The following is a 20,401-nucleotide window of genomic DNA, read 5'->3' on the forward strand; positions in this document are numbered from 1 at the left end:
ATGTCCTAGTATGAGGCCCTTCATATAATTTTTATCATTTAATCTTCAAAATAAGCCAAATGTTATTATGGATTTTACCAATGAGGAAATTAGTTTAAAATTTCAAGGGTTAAGTACCATGATCACTGTCTTCTTTTAAAGTTCTTATTTAAATTCTAGTGAGTTAACATATAGTGTAATACTAGTTTTGGCTGTGCAATTTAGGGATTCAGTACTTCCATACAACACCCTGTTTTCAATATCTTATAGTTGTTAAATACCAGAAGTATGATTTAAATCCTTATCTTTATGATTCCCAAGCCCATTTTTAGCACTATAGTACATTTACTTATTGATAAAATTTCTTCTTATAAAACCACTGTTTAATATGACATACTTAACTTTCAAGCATCCAAATGATAAAAATACACATAAAATATATCGAAATCCTTGGAAAGCATTGAAGGCATTTATTGTCTTCCACTTATGAAGACACTATCCACAAAAATGAATTAAAATTTAAAAAAATAGCCAAAGATCCTTTCTAATGGTCTAGTGTGGACAGTTAAGATGTAGGGTGGTAGAATTGATTTGTTACATAAATGGGAAATAAAAAGAATTAATATTTCTTCTTTTGCCTTGGATCCCTATAGCCAAATTAACACCTATAATTACTTTAGCCCCCTGTTACACATGTTTTGTTTGTAATCCTGTTTTTACCATAAACACTTTTAATTACAAGTTTCCTCAAACCCTTACTGAGCATATTTATGTGTGATTAATATATAAATTATTGTGGGCTCTTTCTCGAGATAATTTTTATTTAAGATTTTAGTGAACTATATACTTGAATACAGTAGCTTTTCACCTATTATTTATAAGGGTCTGTTGTATTACAGGCAACTTTCTCTTCTTAACTACCCTCTTTGTGCTATTTTGGGATTTTTAAAGAAATTTAAATAATATCCTGCTCTTGATGTTGTCCCACCAGCAATGATCACCTCAACAAAATAAATTCGTTATATTTATTGACAGGATGTTTTCCTTTGGAAATGATATTAGTAAAACTTTTCTCTTTATCTTACCTCCTGACTATGTTTTAAAGTCATTCTCACCATTCCATTCTATTAAGTAATAGAAAACATTTCCAGGGATTTGAATTCCTTTTGCATTTTTCAGATGAAACCAGAAGATTCTCACTTTGGAAGATGTTTGTTCTCCTTCCCAAAAAGAAATGTGAGAAAGAATTGCTACAACCAGGCAATTGGTCTGCACATGAATTTTCCCAAGAACGTGTCAAGGAAAGAAAACATATTAAAAATAAGGACCCATGATGCAACTCTGGTTTCCCAGTATTTGTGCTAAAGTTGATGCTTACTCGAGAGATTCAGTTTCACTTGGAAGTTAATTTAGCACTTATTTTTACAAACTTCTTCAATCCCTAAGGTTGTGAATAAGAAACAGGATTCTCTAGAGATCAAAATCCCTGACTCCCGCACATTCTAAAGACCCAATTATCTTCACTTAAAGAGAATCTTCCCCAGCCATACATTTCTTGGAGTATTCATTGAATATGACTGTATTTGATGGCTTCTACAGAAGCTGGGGTTGGAATCAGAATATGTCCAAAAGGTCTCAGAAGAGTTAACCTTTTACCAAAAAAAAATTTTTTTTATTCCACAGATAATACCAGGTCAATCCTAAAATACTCCTAAATAGTCATTCCACCTCTTTAAAGTCTTTTTATCTTTCATATTTTTGTTAGTTCTAGACCATGCACTACACATTTTTTCTTTATACCAATATAATCATAGTATATGTTTAATTAGTATTTGCCACTTTATAGCAATGTTTTTGTGATTTTTTTAGTCTTTATAATATTCCTTTTTAACATTTGAAGAGTCTTTAATCAAGTGGAATTAGTGTAATCTAGCCTATAATTTTAATAGTATTGGATAGTTTAATTTGTCTCAAATTCATGAGATTTTGGTATAATGACCATTGGTATCTATGTATTAGGCTAACTAATCTGCTTTTCCTTCTTCTGAAAAGCAGGTATCATCATGAACACAGCCACTCAGGGACACACTCCTAGAAGAGTGAATAATCTCCTCACTGTGTGCGCCAGACTTTGTTCAGATTGCTGTTTCCATGCCATCTGTTCCTGGATTGTTTTCCTGCCTTCTCTCCAGGAGCATTGCAGTACCCTCTGGGCTCTATCCTAGCCAAGCCTGCTGACCTTCAAACTCTAGGCTTTAAGGCCCATTGGATGTAAGAACTCATGAAATTCGGCCCCTCTAGTTTTCCCAGCCAATGTCTTTGGGGAAACTTTCTCCTTATGTGTTTCCCTGTGTGCTTTTCTCTCTCTAGGCTTTCTCCATGAGGATGGCTCCCTCCCCTCCCAACACCCTGGATCCTTTTCTCCCCCAAACCAGGTCTCTCTACTTGCTACCTTCTTTGAGGTGGCCTCTTCTCTCCTTTTAGTTGTGGAGATTGTTCTGGCAGTGTTTAGGTTGATTCTGGGTTATTTAGGATGATTTGATAGTTATCTAGTTGTGTTTGTGGGATGAGATGGGTCTAGTGTCCTCCTACTATACTGCCATCTTCCTGCCTGCTACCTTTTGTAGTAGTTTTCCATACTTTTCTATTTTGATGAGGGGGAATTATGAAGTCATCATAGTACATCATTTGATGGACTATTGTACAACCATTAAATAATATTTTTGAAGAATTTGTATTAGTGCAAAAATCGTTATGTTAACATTGTTACATGAAGGAAAAACAAAAACTAGTTTTTTTCATTGTTTGCAAAGCCAAAACCTAACTAGGAAAACTTACGTGTGATAGACGCTGGAAAGATCTATTTGAAAAATTAATCAGGGTAGTTTTTCCTAATTGTTTTAGTGTCTCAAATAAATATGGATACATATGAAAAACAGAAAATGTAATTTTAAAAGAGAGGTAAAAATTGAGGTATGTGCCTTATTGTGTTAGAAAGTTTAATTGACAGTAAAAAAGTAAAATCTCTATTTAAATAATTAAAGCAATTTCTTTAGGAATGGAGATTACACATTGAGGCTGAGTTGCCCTGCATGCGCATTAGGACATTTTGTACCTTCTAGGTGATGACAGAAAAGCTAAGTACAGTTTTTTTAAATAATATTTTTGATGGGTGCCACTTTATTGAGCCATTAGGTTTTATAAAATTATGACCCATATCCTAGCTTTATTTATTTTTATTTATTGTTATTTTTTAATACAGTTTATTGTCAAATTGGCTAACATACAGTGTGTAAAGTGTGCTCTTGGTTTTTGGGCTAGATTCCAATGGTTCATCATTACACACAACACTCAGTGCTCATCACAAGTGCTGTCTTCAATACCCATCACCCATTTTCCCCTCTCCCCCACTCCCCCATCAACCCTCAGTTTGTACTTTATATTTGAGGGTCTCTTATGGTTTGCCTCCCTCCCTCTCTGTAATTATTTTTCCCCCTTCCTTCCCCCATGGTCTTCTGTTAAGTATCTTAAGATCCACATATGAGTGAAAACATATGGTATCTGTCTTTCTCTGACTGACTTATTTCACTTAGCATAATACCTTCCAGTTCCATCTACATTGCTGCAAATGGCATGATTTCGTTCTTTCTCATTGACAAGTAGTATTCCAGTGTATATATAAACCACATCTTCTTTATCCATTCATCAGTTGATGGACATTTAGGCTCATTCCATAATTTGGCTATTGTTAAAAGCACTGCTATAAACATTGGGGGCTACATGTGCCTCTATGAATCAGCACTTCTGTATCCTTTGCATAAATTCCTAGTAGGGCTATTGCCGGGTCATGGGGTAGTTCTATTTTTAATTTTTTGAGGAAACTCCACACTTTTCCAGAGCGGCTGCACCATTTTGCATTCCCACCAACAGTGCAAGAGTGTTCCTCTTTCTCCACATCCTCGCCAGCATCTATTGTTTCCTGAGTTGTTATTTTTAGCCACTCTGACCGGTGTGAGGTGGTATCTCAGTGTGGTTTTGATTTGTATTTCCCTGATGATGAGTGATGTCGATCATCTTTTCATTAGTCTGTTGGCCATATGGATGTCTTCTTTGGAAAAGTGTGTCTATTCACATCTTCTGCCCATTTATTTTCTGGAGTATTTGTTTTACGGGTGTTGAGTTTGGTAAGTTCTTTATAGATTTTGGATACTAACCCTTTATCCAATATGTCATCTTTTCCCATTCTGTAGGTTTGCCTTTTAGTTTTGTTGATTACTTCCTTTGCAGTGCAGAAGCTTTTTATCTTGATGAGGTCCCAATAATTCATCTTTGCTTTTAGTTCCCTTGCCTTTGGAGATGTGTTGAGCAAGAAGTTGCTGCAGCTGAGGTCACAGAGGTTGTTGCCTGTTTTCTCCTCTAGGGTTTTGATGGTTTCCTGCTCACTTTTAGGTCTTTCATCCATCTTGTGTTTATTTTTGTGTATGGTATAAGAAAGTGGTCTGGTTTCATTCTTATGCATGTTCCTGTCCAGTTCTCCTAGCACCATTTACTAAAGAGACTGTCTTTTTTTCCATTGGATACTCTTTCCTGCTTTGTCAAAGATTAGTTGGCCATACATTTGTGGGTCCAATTCTGGGTTCTCTATTTTAGTCCACTGGTCTATGTGTCTGTTTTTGTGCCAATACCATACTGTCTTGATGATTTTACAGCCTTGTAGTAGAGGCCACAGTCTGGGATTTGTGATGCCTCCTGCTTTGGTTTTATTTTACAATAATACTTTGGCTCTTTGGGGTCTTGTGATTCCATACAATTTTTAGGATTGTTTGTTCTAGCTTTGAGAAGAATGCCAGTGCAATTTTGATTGGGATAGCATTGAATGTGTAGATAGCTTTGGGTAGTATTGACATTGTAACAATATTTATTCTTCCAATCCATGAGCATGGAATGTTTTTCATTTTTTTGTGTCTTCTTCAATTTCTTTCATAAGCTTTCTGTAGTTTTCAGTGTATAGATTTTTCACCTCCTTGGTTAGATTTATTCCTAGGTATTTTATGGTTCTTTGTGCAATTGTAAATGGGATCAGTTTCTTGATTTCTCTTTCTGTTGATTCATTATCGGTGTATATTTTTTAAATTTTTTTTTTTTCAACATTTTTAATTTATTTTTGGGACAGAGAGAGACAGAGCATGAACGGGGGAGGGGCAGAGAGAGAGGGAGACACAGAATCGGAAACAGGCTCCAGGCTCCGAGCCATCAGCCCAGAGCCTGACGCGGGGCTCGAACTCACGGAGCGCGAGATCGTGACCTGGCTGAAGTCGGACGCTTAACCGACTGCGCCACCCAGGCGCCCCATTTTTTCTTTTTTTTTTTTTTTATTTTTTAAATTTTTTTTTTTTTCAACATTTTTAATTTATTTTTGGGACAGAGAGAGACAGAGCATGAACGGGGGAGGGGCAGAGAGAGAGGGAGACACAGAATCGGAAACATCATTATCGGTGTATAGAAATGCAACTGATTTCTGTACATTGATTTTGTACCCTGTGACTTTGCTGAATTCATGTATTGGTTCTAGCAGCTTTTTGGTGGGTTCTTTCAGGTTTTCCATGTAGAGTATCATCTTATCTGTGAAAAGTTAATGTTTAAATTCTTCTTTGCCAATTTTGATGCCTCTTATTTCATTTTGTTGTCTGATTGCTGATGCTAGGACTTCCAGCACAATGTTAAACAACAGTGGGGAGAGTGGACATCCCTGCTGTGTTCCTGATCTCAGAGGGAAAGCTCTCAGTTTTTCCCCATTGAGGATTATATTAGCTGTGGGCTTTTCATATATGGCTTTTATTATGTTTAGTTATGTTCCTTCTATCCTAAATTTTGAGGGTTTTTATTAAGAAAGGGTGCTGTATTTGTCAAATGCTTTTTCTACATCTATTGACGGGATAATATGGTTCTTATCCTTTCTTTGTTGATGTTATGTATAACATTGATTGATTTGGTATCTTATTGAGACTTTTTGCATCCATATTCATCAGAGATATTGGCCTGTAGTTCTCTTTTTTTACTGGGTCTCTGTCTGGTTTAGGAATCAAGGTAATACTGGCTTCATAGAATGAGTCTGGAAGTTTTCCTTCCCTTTCTATTTCTTGGAATAGCTTGAGAAGGATAGGTATTATCTCTGCTTTAAACGTCTGGTAGAACTCCCCTGGGAAGCCATCTGGTCCTGGACTCTTATTTGTTGGGAGATTTTTGATAACCGATTCAATTTCTTCGCTGGTTATGGGTCTGTTCAAGCTTTCTATTTCCTTCTGATTGAGTTTTGGAAGAGTGTGGGTGTTTAGGAATTTGTCCATTTCTTCCAGGTTGTCCAATTTGTTGGCATATAATTTTTCATAGTATTCCCTGATAATTGTTTGTATCTCTGAGGGATTGGTTGTAATCATTCCATTTTCATTCATGATTTTATCTATTTGGGTCATCTCCCTTTTCTTTTTGAGAAGCCTGGCTAGAGGTTTGTCAATTTTGTTTATTTTTTCAAACAACCAACTCTTGGTTTCGTTGATCTGCTCTACAGTTTTTTTAGATTCTATATTGTTTATTTCTGCTCTGATCTTTATGATTTCTCTTCTTCTGCTGGGTTTAGGCTGCCTTTGCTGTTCTGCTTCTATTTCCTTTAGGTGTGCTGTTAGATTTTGTATTTGGGATTTTTCTTGTTTCTTGAGATAGGCCTGGATTGCAATGTATTTTCCTCTCAGGACTGCCTTCGCTGAGTCCCAAAGCGTTTGGATTGTTGTATTTTCATTTTCGTTTGTTTCCATATATTTTTTAATTTCTTCTCTAATTGCCTGGTTGACCCACTCATTCGTTAGTAGGGTGTTCTTTAACCTCCATGCTTTTGGAGGTTTTCCAGACTTTTTCCTGTGGTTGATTTCAAGCTTCATAGCATTGTGGTCTGAAAGTATGCATGGTATAATTTCAATTCTTGTAAACTTATGAAGGGCTGTTTTGTGACCCAGTATATGATCTATCTTGGAGAATGTTCCATGTGCACTCGAGAAGAAAGTATATTCTGTTGCTTTGGGATGCAGAGTTCTAAATATATCTGTCAAGTCCATCTGATCCAATGTATCATTCAGGGCCCTTGTTTCTTTATTGACTATGTGTCTAGATGATCTATCCATTTCTGTAAGTGGTGTGTTAAAGTCCCCTGCAATGACCACATTCTTATCAATAAGGTTGCTTCTGTTTATGAGTAATTGTTTTATATATCTGGGGGCTCCGGTATTTGGCGCATAGACATTTATAATTGTTAGCTCTTCCTGGTGGATAGACCCTGTGATTATTATATAATGCCCTTCTTCATCTCTTGTTACAGCCTTTAATTTAAAGTCTAGTTTGTCTGATATAAGTATGGCTACTCCAGCTTTCTTTTGGCTTCCAGTAGCATGATAAATAGTTCTCCATCCCCTCACTCTCAATCTAAAGGTGTCCTCAGATCTCAAATGAGTCTCTTGTAGACAGCAAATAGATGGGTCTTGTTTTTTTATCCATTCTGATACCCTATGTCTTTTGGTTGGTGCATTTAATCCATTTACATTCAGTGTTATTATAGAAAGATACGGGTTTAGAGTCATTGTGATGTCTGTATGTTTTATGCTTGTAGTGATGTCTCTGGTACTTTGTCTCACAGGATCCCCCTTAGGATCTCTTGTAGGGCTGGTTTCGTGGTGACAAATTCCTTCAGTTTTTGTTTGTTTGGGAAGACCTTTATCTCTCCTTCTATTCTAAATGACAGACTTGCTGGATAAAGGATTCTCGGCTGCATATTTTTTCTGTTTAGCACACTGAAGAGATCGTGCCAAGCCTTTCTGGCCTGCCAAGTTTCAAAGGAGAGATCAGTCACGAGTCTTATAGGTCTCCCTTTATATGTGAGGGCACGTTTATCCCTTGCTGCTTTCAGAATTTTCTCTTTATCCTTGTATTTTTCCAGTTTCACTATGACATGTCGTGCAGAAGATCGATTCAAGTTACGTCTGAAGGGAGTTCTCTGTGCCTCTTGGATTTCAATGCCTTTTTCCTTCCCCAGTTCAAGGAAGTTCTCAGCTATAATTTCTTCAAGTACCCCTTCAGCACCTTTCCCTCTCTCTTCCTCCTCTGGGATACCAATTATGCGTATATTATTTCTTTTTAGTGTATCACTTAGTTCTCTAATTTTCCCCTCATACTCCTGGATTTTTTTATCTCTCTTTCTCTCAGCTTCCTCTTTCTCCATAACTTTATCTTCTAGTTCACCTATTCTCTCCTCTGCCTCTTCAATCCGAGCCGTCGTCGTTTCCATTTTGTTTTGCATTTCGTTTAAAGCGTTTTTCAGCTCCTCGTGACTGTTCCTTAGTCCCTTGATCTCTGTGGCAAGAGATTCTCTGCTGTCCTGTATACTGTTTTCAAGCCCAGCGATTAATTTTATGACTATTATTCTAAATTCCCTTTCTGTTATATTATTTAAATCCTTTTTGATCAGTTCATTAGCTGTTGTTATTTCCTGGAGATTCTTCTGAGGGGAATTCTTCCGTTTGGTCATTTTGGATAGTCCCTGGAGTGGTGAGGACCTGCAGGGCACTTCCCCCGTGCTGTGGTGTATAACTGGAGTTGGTGGGCGGGGCCGCAGTCCCACCTGATGTCTGCCTGCAGCCCACCGCTGGGGCCACAGTCAGACTGGTGTGTGCCTTCTCTTCCCCTCTCCTAGGGGCGGGATTCACTGTGGGGTGGCGTGGCCCGTCTGGGCTACTTGCACACTGCCAGGCTTGTGGTGCTGGGGATCTGGCGTATTAGCTGGGGTGGGTAGGCAAGGTGCACGGGGGCAGGAGGGGCAGGCTTAGCTCACTTCTCCTTAGGTGATCCACTTCAGGAGGGGCCCTGTGGCAGCGGGAGGGAGTCAGATCCACTGCCAGAGGTTTGGCTCCACAGAAGCACAGAGTTGGGTGTTTGCGCGGAGCAGGCAAGTTCCCTGGCAGGAACTGGTTCTCTTTGGGATTTTGGCTGGGGGATGGGCGGGGGAGATGGCGCTGGCAAGCGCCTTTGTTCCCCGCCAAGCTGAGCTCTGCTGTCCGGGGGCTCAGCAGCTCTCCCTTCCTTTGTCCTCCAGCCTTCCCGCTTTCTGAGCAGAGCTGTTAATTTATGACCTCCCAGACGCTAAGTCGCGCTTGCTGTGGAAACACAGTCTGTCAGGCCCCTCTGCTTTTGCCAGCCAGACTCGGGGGCTCCGCTTGGCCGGCGAGCCGCCCCTCTGCCCCGGCTCCCTCCTGCCAGTCCGTGGAGCGCGCACCGCCTCGCCGCCCTTCCTACCCTCTTCCGTGGGCCTCTTGTCTGCGCTTGGCTCCGGAGACTCTGTTCTGCTAATCCTCTGGCAGTTTTCTGGGTTCTTTAGGCAGGCATAGGTAGAATCTAAGTGATCAGCAGGGCGCGCGGTGAGCCCAGCGTCCTCCTACGCTGCCATCTTCCGGAACTCCCTAACATTGATTGATTTGGGAATATTAAACCAGCCCCACAGGCCAGGAATGAATCCCACTTGATCATGGTGAATAATTCTTTTTATATGCTGTTTTGTTTGATTTGCTAGTGTCTTATTGAGAATTTTTGCATCCATGTTCATTAGGGATATTGGCCTGTAATTCTCTTCTTTTGTGGGGGTCTCTGCCTGGTTTGGGAATCAAGGTAGTGCTGGCTTCATAGAATGAGTCTGGAAGTTTTCCTTCCGTTTATATTTTTTGGGACAGCTTGAGAAGGATAGGTATTAACTCTGCTTTAAATGTCTGGTAGAATTCCCCCAGGAAGCCATCTGTTCCAGGACTCTTATTTGTTGGGAGATTTTTGATAACTGATTCAATTTATTCACTAGTTATGGGTCTGTTCAAATTTTCTGTTTCTTCCCATTTGAGTTTTGGTAGTGTGTGTGTGTCTAGGAATTTGTCCATTTCTTCCAGGTTGTCCCATTTGTTGGCAAATAATTTTTCATAGTATTCTCTGATAATTGCTTGTATTTCTGAGTGATTGGTTATGATAAATCCATTTTCATTTGTGATTTTATCTATTTGGGTCCTCTCTCTTTTTCTTTTTTTTTTTTTTCTTTTTTTTTGAGAAGTCCAGCTAGGCGTTTACCAATTTTGTTTATTTTTTCAAAAAATAAACTCTTAGTTTCGTTGATATGTTTTAGTGTTTTGTTTTTTGGGTTTTTTTGGGGGGGGGGATTCTGTATTGTTTATTTCTGCTCCGATCTTTATTATTTCTCTTCTTCTGCAGGCCTTGGGGTTTCTTTGTTGTTCTGATTCTAGTTCCTTTAGGTATGCTCTTAGATTTTGTATTTGGGATTTTTCTTGTTTCTTGAGGTAGGCCTGGATTTCAATGTATTTTCCTCTTAGGACTGTCTTTGCTGCATCCCAAAGGTTTTGGACTCTTGTGTTTTCCTTTTCATTTGTTTCCATATATTTTTAAATTCCTTCTTTAATTGCCTGGTTGACCCATTCATTGTTTAGTAGGATGTTCTTTAACCTCCATGCATTTGGAGGTTTTCCAAACTTTTTCCTGTGGTTGATTTCAAGTTTCATAGCATCGTGGTCTGAAAATGTGCATGGTATGATCTCAATTCTTTTGTATTTATTGAGGGCTGTTTTGTGACCCAGTATGTGGTCTATTTTGGGGTATGTTCCATGTGCACTCGAGAAGAATGCATATTCTGTTGCTTGAGGATAAAAAGTTCCGAATATATCTGTCAGGTCTATCTGGTCCAGTGTATCATTCAGGGCCATTGTTTCTTCATTGGTTTTCTGTCTACATGATCTGTCTATTGTTGTCAGTGGAGTATTAAAGTCCCCTGCGATTATCACATTCTTACCAATAAAATTGCTTATGTTTGCAATTGTCTTATATATTTGAGTGCCCTCAAATCGGTGCATAGACATTTATTTATTTATTTATTTATTTATTTATTATTTATTTGTTTTTTAATTTACATCCAAGTTAGTTAGCATATAGTTCAACAATGATTTACCCATTTAGCCCATGCCCCTCCCACAACCCCTCAGTAACCCTCTATTCTCTATATTTAAGAGTGTCTTATTTTTTGTCCCCCTCCTGTTTTTATATTATTTTTGCTTCCTTTTCCTTGTGTTCATCTGTTCTGTGTCTTAAAGTCATCATATAAGTGAAGTCATATGATATTTGCCTTTCTGTGACTAACACTGCTTAGCATAATACCCTCTAGTTCCATCCGTGTAGTTGCAAATGGCAAGGTTTCATTCTTTTTGATTGCCAAGTAATAAGAAACCACATCTTCTTTTAACATTCTTCCAATGATGGACATTTGGGCTCTTTCCATTCTTTGGCTTTGTTGATAGTGCTGCTATAAACATTGGGGAACATATGCCCCTTTGAAACAGTGTACCTGTATCCTTTGGATAAATACCTAGTAGTGCAATTTCTGGGTCGTAGGGTAGTTCTATTTTTAATTTTTTGAGGAAACTCCATACTGTTTTCCAGAGTGGCTGGGTGCATAGGCATTTATAATTGTTAGTTCTTCTTGGTGGATAGATCCCATAATTATCATATAATGCCCTTCTTCATCTTTTGTTATTGCCTTTAGCTTAAAGTATTGTTTGTCTAAGTATGTCTATTGTATGTCTAAGTATTGCTACTCCAGCTTTCTTTTGATTTCCAGTAGTATGATAGACAGTTTTCCATCCCCTCACTTTCATTCTGAACATGTCCTCAGGTCTAAAATGGGTCTCTTGTAGACAGCAAATAGATGGGTCTTGTTTTTTTTAATCCATTCTGTTACCCTATGTCTTTTGATTGGAGCATTTAGTCCATTTACATTCAGTGTTATTATTGAAAGATATGAATTTAGAGTCATTGTGTTATCTGTAGGTTTCATGCTTGTAGTAATGTCTCTGGTCCTTTGTGGTCTTTGCAACATTCCACTCACAGAGTCCCCCTTAGGATCTCTTATAGGGCTGGTTTAGTAGTGATGAACTCCTTCAGTTTTTGTTTGTCTGTGAAAACTTTTCTGTATCCTTCCTTGCTGGGTAAAGGATTCTTGGCTGCATATTTTTCCTATTCAGCACATTGAAAACTTCCTGCTACTCCTTTCTGGCCTTCCAAGTTTCAGTAGAAAAGTCTGTTGCTACTCTTATGTGTCTACCCTTGTGGTTTAAGACCTGTTTATCCCTAGCTGCTTTCAGAATTCTCTCTTTATCTTTGTATTTTGCCAGTTTTACTATGATATGTCATGCAGAAGATCAATTGAGATTATGTCTGAAGGGAGTTCTCTGTGCCTCCTGGATTTCAATGTCTGTTTCCTTCCCCAGATTGGGGGAGTTCTCAGCTATGATTTGTTTCTCTCTCTTCTTTTTCTGGAACTCCTATGATACAGATATTATTACATTTCATTGAATCACTTAGTTCTTTAATTCTCCCTTGTGGTCCAAAATTTTTTTCTCTCTCTTTTTATTAGCTTCATCTTTTTCCATAATTTTATCTTCTATTTCACTTATTCACCCCTCTGCTTCTTCAATCCTCGCTCTCACTGCCTGTAGTTTATTTTGTGCCTCATTTACAACATTTTTAAATTTCATCATGACTATTTTTTAGTTCCTTGATCTCTGGAGCAATAGATTCTCAGCTGTCTTCTGTGCTTTTTTCAAGCCCAGCAAATAATCTTATGACTATTATTCTAAATTATTGTTCACTTATATTATTTATATCTGTTTTGATCAATTCTTTAGCTTTCATTTCTTCCTGGAATTTCTTTTGAGGAGAATTCTTCCATTTCATCATTTTGGCTAGTTCCCATGTCCTAGCTTTAATGAGATAGGTTAAAAAAATAGTAACTAATACTTTTCTGTTACAAAATGTAAAAGAACAATTCTCTTTGCTTGAAACATTGTTCTGAGATGACTTACTTGGATACTTCAATTAAGTAATGTTGGATATGGGATTTTGAGGATCCATTATGATTTGAGAAGAAAGGAAAAATAATGGGTCAAGAGCTCTGCTCTTAGGAAAGAAGCTTACTCACATGGTGGTAGACCAGGACCTAAGAAGATAAGTCCAGGAAGCAATTTCGTGTAGTCAGCTCAGTGAACTTTGGAAGCAATGATGTTGGGTACTGTTTTAATTCATTTAATGTTCAGTTCTGTGATTTCCCCCCCTGTCATTACACCTGTAGTCAAAGTCTGTTTTACCTGGGCTAGTGGTTTTGTGGTGAACAAATTGTATTCATTTTTTTGGTGAAGCTGTTCAAGGAAAGGAGAGCCCTGTCCTCAGAAGTAGAAGATGGCTGAGAGTACCTGGGATTCTATACATATTTTCACCATTACCTCCTAATTGTTTAATTTAGATAGGTGGCGATTTTATGCCAATTAGCGTGGGGGATAGGTATATATATATTTAGGCGAATTCTTTGGAGACGCTTACAGTACACAGTGGGATTGAGTTACAAATTATTGGTAGACTTACAATAAGAAACCTGAATAGCTTGATGGCTTCCAGGTTTCATTGTATGCTTTCAGAATTTCTGAATTTCTTGTGAATTTCAAAATGCCATTCATATTCACATAAGTACCAGTAAATTCTGATTTTCAACTTCAATAAGTTTTAGATTATTTTGTACAATAAACACTTTTTCTCTTCTCTCCCTGATTTAATAAATGTGAATTAACTAAATATATATAAAATTCTTTTAACAGTGCCTAGAAATTTATAATTTTTACTCTTACTATTGATAACCAAGAGGTAATGTAGCTATACATTACCTAATATACCTAGGTAACAGGTCTTTCTACTATATTATCAATAAGACATGGTAGGTTGAACAGCGGTATGGACAAGAACCCTGGGGTATATTTGGATTAAGCATTTCAGCAGTATATGATAAAAAGAATGGGATAAGACACATCCTCAAGACTCCGGATTGGCTATTTGTAATACAGTATAAATGTAATATAATTAGGCCTTTAGGGGATTATTCTTGAAGTTTTCAAAAGTTTTGAATGTCTTTCCCCGAAGCAATTTAAAGCTATGGCTTAGAAAAGTGTATACGTCCCTTAGAGCAAGAAATATTTAAATTGCCTTCCTGAGCCTAGAGAAAATTCTTTAGATAATTTCCTGAGTCTTCATCTTAGGGCAGTGTTTTCACCTTGGCTTGAAGGGCAAATGAAATCTTCCATGGTCTCAAATATTTATTTTTATCTTACTTTTGAACTAGCACATCCAAAATACATTCCCTTTGTAATCAATCATATTTGGCTGTAATGTATAGAAGTGTTTAAAACCATTTGAAATAGTACCTTTGCCATCAACGTTTTCCAGACCACAAGGCCTGTGACATTATGGTTCCTCAATGGTGATACCTTCAGATATTCATCAACCTCATGGAAAATTTTGTATAATTGGCTGCAAATAGAAGATCAAGCAAAATAATCTGCTGTGCATTGCAACCTAGGAGGTGAATCAATCTTCCATTTAGAGGTAATTGCTGAAAACATACTAATAACACAAATCTAAGGGGATGCCTGTCGAATGAACTGAGTTGAAATAAGCCATGTGTTTGGGGGACAGAATATTTCTTACCATAAAGAGTCTTTACAGAATAGGAATGAAAAAGTTCCAAGAGGATTTTCTTTGATATAATGGAAAAATGGAGACAAAATTAAAACACATGTTCAAATAACAATTTGAATATCCAAAAAAAAGATGGATATTTAGATGTAGAATTTATCTTACTGGGAATAAAAATTCATTTAGCCACAATATAGTTTCTGGGTTCATGGTTTTAGTAGTGCTTACCTGTCTAATGGTATCATTTCCCACTGGTCCAGTGAGGTACTATACAATAGGAAGCAGATTTGCATTCTTGATATAGAATATAAACTAAGCTTGTGTCACCGAAGTTCTGATTATGTAACAGTTTTCCATTTTTTCTCATAGCACCAATTTGATTCTGTTTAGCAAATGTTTATCCGGTGCTAATCATGAAAAGACTGACAATTCCTTTCCTGAAGTCTCTCACTGGAGGTGCTATTTGGAAAATCTTATTATTCGTTCTAAATACATATTAAATTTGTGTAAAAAGTAAATGAAGAGGAGCAATGAGCCCTTAGCTAAGGGGAAAGCATTTTGAATTTCATTGTTATGTTTATATGAATATCTTGGGAATCGTTTTAAATAGTTGTTAAGTTTTTGTTATTGGTGGTGGTATATTCCTATGGTAACTTTATACATGATACTTGTCACACACACACACACACACACACACACACACATAACTTTCATATGAATGAAGTAAAATAGGCTTTCTTTAAAAATGTCAACCTGAGTGTCTGGTTCTAAATGGTGCTGGCCTTTGCTATAGTGGCATAACACTCTGTTACAAAGTGACTAGAGATTGGTGTAACATGCATCCATGTCATGAAAATTTTCATGTATGTGATGAAAATTAGTATGTTGTTAGGTTGAGAGACCAGATACATGAATAGGTCTCATTGATAAAAATTTGAAGTGACTCTTGTAGGAGCATGAAACTTGGGATTGGCATGTAAAAGAATTAGAAAAAAGAGTAAGTCAAGAAATATGAAGAAAACCAAAATAGTGTTTACTATATGCGAGGTGCCTTATATGCGCTATTTTATTTATTCTCCCAAGAACACCACAATGAGACTATTAATTAAAGGTGAGGATATCGAGACACAGAAGTTAATTGCCCAAGGTCAGATAGCTAGTAACTGGCCTTGTAAGCAGAAGGGACATAGATGTGGGATGCTAGCCCTGAAGTCATTGCTGGCCATAGACAGGCTTAATCCATACAGAAAACATATAAAATCTCTGTCTATGTGTTCTGCACAAAGACTCAGGCCTCTTACTGATCCAGGGCACTGACAAGAACTTTTCAGTGAGGACTGAGTGGAGTAATGTGGACTGAATCTACAGCTTTTACCAAAGTAGGGTAGGGTTGGGAAGAGGCAAATCTGGGGAAGCTGTAGACGTATTCCCTGTAGGTATTTCTGCAGCACAGCCTTGTCCCTCACCCTCTTCTTAGGTGGTGTTTTGAGCCCCTTCCTGTCTATGGTGAATGCCATCTCAGAGCATGTTTCCCTTCAAACTTGGTAGCTGCTTACTCTGTTCTGTGGTTGGGGCTTCGAGGGTGTAGTTGTTTTCCTTGTGTTGTAATATTTTTAACATCCTGTGACTTCATATTGGAAGTTTTCTATTGTTCATGGAACTTTTTTGTAGAAACACTAACTCTAATGCACATCTGCATGTCAGTAAAAAACTCAGTTTCATTAAAAAAAGACATGTTTATTTCAATAGACAAAGTGACCTTTCAGAGTGAAATTGCTTCTTAGTAATCATTTACCAAGGAATTGGGATTTTGCTGGCTAGCAATAAAATGGTGAATCTGGGACTCAATAAAAGACGCATGCATCTTTCAGGTATAAAAGAATCCATAAAAGATGAAGTTGATTGAGGACAGGGCAAAAATAGGAAGAAAGTCATACCCCAATGATGACCAAAAGCAAATATATGTAATTAGATGCCAGTTGAAATAGATTCAGAGGATTCAGACCCAAAACTCATGCCAAGATTCCTGAATAAGGAGCAATGTTCTACATGTTAGGTACTTTTTGTTTGAGTGAATTAGAGCCTTTTCAATGGATTCTGTTTCCGTGAAAAAGAAAATTTGTGTGTGTGTGTGTGGGGGGGGTGCTATTTATGAAGAAAAATGAAAGGAAATAGCCTGAGACTTTATGACACCAGCTCTTTGGATACAAAGACTGTGTCTGATCCCTGGCTGAATGGCAGGGAATATTTCCCTGAGAAATCACCTGGTTAAGGTGGCAATGAAGAGTTTTTTGCATTAATAAAATGAGAAGACAAGTCACAGACTTGTTGACAATATATGCAAGTCATCTATCCAATAAATTATTTGTAGCCAAAGTGTACAAAGAACTCTCAAAACTCAATAATGTGAAAATGAACAATCCAATTAAAAATGGGCAAAAGATGTGAATGACACTTTACTAAAGAGAATGTAAGGATGGCCAAAAAAACCCCCAAATATCAGTCATTAGGGAATGCACATTAAAAGCATGATGAAATATCACTACATACCTATTAGAATGTGTAAAACAACACACACACACACACACACACACACACACACACACACACACTACTAAGTGTTGATGAGGATGAGAAGCAACTATAACTCTCATACATTTCTGGTGGGAATGCAAAAATGATACAGCTACTCTGGAGAGCTGGCAGTTTCTTATAAACTTAAAAATGCACGATTCATTATCCACTATGCCAATCTGATATTTACCCTAGGAAAATGAAAACTTATGTTCACATAAAAATCTGGGTATAATTTTTTTAACAGCTCTATTCATAATTGTCAAGAACTGGAAACAACTCAAATGTCTTTCAGCATATAATTAAACAAACTCTAGTGTATCCATACCATGGAATACTCAGAAATAACAAGTTGGATGAAGCTTGAAGCTCAGAGGCTTTATGCTAAGAGAAAGAAGCCAGAGACCAATGGCTCTTATGATTCCTTTTTTGTATGACTTTCTGGAAGAGGTAAAACTATAGGATGAAAAGCATATTAATCTTTGCAGGATATGAGTGGTAAAAGGGGTGACTAAAAAGGGACACAAGGGAATTTTTAGGGTGAAAGACAAGTTCTGTGTTCTTATTATAGGGATAGTTACATGAATCCATACATATTTTAAAATTCATAGAACTATACACTAAAAGAGAGAAAATCACTTTTACTATATATTTTACTATTGATAATTACTAAAATTTTGTTCTATCTCCCATAAAAAAAGATATTTGCATTGGAACAAGAAGACTTCAGATAATTGGGTTTTGCATGAGTTGTACTTGTTTTTTGGGCAATCAGGCAGTCAAGAAACACTGATTGGGTTTATTGTTGACTTTTGTCCCATCACATTAGCACACTTCATTCAATGTTTTGGTATGAAGTGGGTTATTATTAAATATTCCCGACAAGGAGCTAGACTGCCTTTGCAAGTTAACTAATCAAATCTCTGATATAATGCATTCCATACTGCTTTTAGAGTTCATAAAATATTTCAGATAATTAGGGACCACAAGCAGAGTTGAATTTGGGCCTAGGATTTGCTACATATTAATTATATGACTTTAGGCTTAAACTCTGCTTGGTTAACTTAAATTTCTTATTTCTGAAATGGTCATATTGTGGAGTTTCAGTGTGGTAATGTGTGAATAAACTTCACAAATTCCTGGCCCAGAGTGGTCGATACAACAGATTCTCCTTCATACTTCTCTTCTGATGTTGTTTATTTCACTTCTTTACCTTTTCTCCCTTCTTCCCCTTCTCTGTTTTCTTTCTTCCTTCTTCTCATTGGGTTCATGGCAAATTTTTATATATGTGCATTGGTGAACTTGGACTTACCATAATCAATAAATCATTATGTTAAAAAAATTCTTTGAATTCTTACAGGTAAGAAAAAGTACAATGGAATGGGAAAATCAAACCATTCTGGTGGAATTCTTTCTAAAGGGGCTTTCTGATTACCCAAGGCTTGAGCTACTCTTTTTTGCACTAATCTTAATAATGTATGTTGTCATCCTTCTGGGCAATGGCACCCTTATTTTAATCAGCATCTGGGACTCCCACCTTCACACCCCTATGTACTTCTTCCTGGGGAACCTCTCCTTCTTGGACATCTGCTACACCACCACCTCCATTCCCTCCACTCTGGTAAACTTCCTCTCAGAAAGAAAGACCATATCCTTCTCTGGCTGTGCAATACAGATGTTCCTTGGCATGGCCATGGGGACAACAGAGTGTGTGCTCCTGGGCATGATGGCCTTTGACCGGTATGTGGCTATCTGCAACCCTCTAAGATATCCTGTCATCATGAGCAAGGATTCCTATGTGCCCATGGCAGCTGGGTCCTGGTTTGCTGGGGTTATCAACTCTGCAGTGCAAACTGCATTTGTGATACAATTGAACTTCTGTAGGAATAACATCAATCATTTCTCTTGTGAAATTCTGGCTGTCATGAAACTGGCCTGTGCTGACATCTCAGGCAACGAGTTCATCATGGTTGTGGCCACGACATTGTTCACACTGATGCCCCTGCTTTTGATTGTCATATCTTACTCATTAATCATCTCTAGCATCCTGAAGATCCGTACTTCTGAGGGGAGAAGCAAAGCTTTCTCCACCTGCTCAGCCCACCTGATTGTGGTGATAATATTCTATGGAACCATTCTCTTCATGTACATGAAGCCCAAGTCTAAAGAGACACTTAATTCAGAGGACTTGGATGCCACTGACAAATTGATATCCATGTTCTATGGAGTGATGACTCCCATGATGAATCCTTTAATCTACAGTCTCAGAAACAAGGATGTAAAGGAGACAGTGAAACATCTATTTAACAGAAGTTTCTTTAGCAAGTGAATGGAAAAGATGATTGAATTGTGAATACATTGGGCATTGTTAAAGGTTTAGAATTATGTTGGAATTTTGGTTACTTTTTCTTGTTTTGAACTTTCACATATTACTCAACAATTTTTATGATGACATACAGCATTTCAATATTATGTCATGCTCACTATAGAGAATTTGCAAGATACAGGACATAGGATGAAGAAAATAAAGAGATCACTTATTACTCTAACTCTAGGAGATGGCTTTCAAGTATTTAACAATATATTTTGTGTTCTGTACATACCTCAATATTGGAATTGGGTATTATATGTCTTTTTATGTTCACCTTTATACATAGTCCTATTTCATACACATTATTTCATCAAATCTTTCAAAATAAGTAAGTTCTCTGTTGTGAGAAAAACAAAACAGAAAATCCCCCAAACTGCACCCACATTCTCCAGTGGAGAGCCTTGTGACATAGTTTCACATTAATCTCAAAATCCTCCAAAGACTTTTGGATACTATTTTCTTGTTCAGTATTTAGAATGTTTCCTGTGGAACTAAGCATGCGAGCATTTGGGACTATTGAGGGAAACGGGTAAAAGCCTTAAGGATGGAGCCTATGCAATCAATCAGAAAGTCCTTATTTTATCTTCTTTTTTTGTTTCAGCTTACATGTTAGCTCTAGCATAAAGAAAATTTTGCAAAATTAAAACTGGGTTGGAAAATCAGTCCACTGGTCTAGAAAGTAATGTGGACAAGTGTTGGGTTAGATGGCATCATATCCATGCCCATTTAGAAGAAAGCAGATTTCTTTGATATCCTGAGATCATTCCAATGCTTTTCCAAAACTTAGAAGAATATCTAAGTTCTTGATTTTTAGTGTGGACCTGCATTGATGTCTTGTCTCTGTTACTAATAGCTTTATCACCTTAGTGATCT

At 37.4% G+C, this 20,401-nt stretch overlaps 1 protein-coding gene across 3 annotated transcripts in view; it reads left to right on the forward strand.

The window, feature by feature from the left end:
- Positions 1-19,953, forward strand: part of LOC131491562 (olfactory receptor 13C9) — a 244,472-nt gene extending 224,519 nt beyond the window's left edge. For 2 of the 3 annotated variants that reach the window (XM_058694694.1, XM_058694695.1), the window contains 2 exons: positions 14,335-14,493; positions 18,518-19,953. In XM_058694694.1, coding sequence (XP_058550677.1) covers positions 18,533-19,486 — 954 coding nt within the window. In that variant the 5' untranslated portion in view covers positions 14,335-14,493; positions 18,518-18,532 and the 3' untranslated portion in view covers positions 19,487-19,953. Of the gene's footprint in view, positions 1-2,036; positions 2,251-14,334; positions 14,494-18,517 lie in introns of those variants that run through there. The other variant, XM_058694696.1, reaches the window with a different exon arrangement.
- Positions 19,954-20,401: the final 448 nt, after the last annotated feature.

This window comes from Neofelis nebulosa, chromosome 12, assembly GCF_028018385.1.
Source record: "Neofelis nebulosa isolate mNeoNeb1 chromosome 12, mNeoNeb1.pri, whole genome shotgun sequence".
Lineage (NCBI taxonomy): Eukaryota > Metazoa > Chordata > Mammalia > Carnivora > Felidae > Neofelis > Neofelis nebulosa.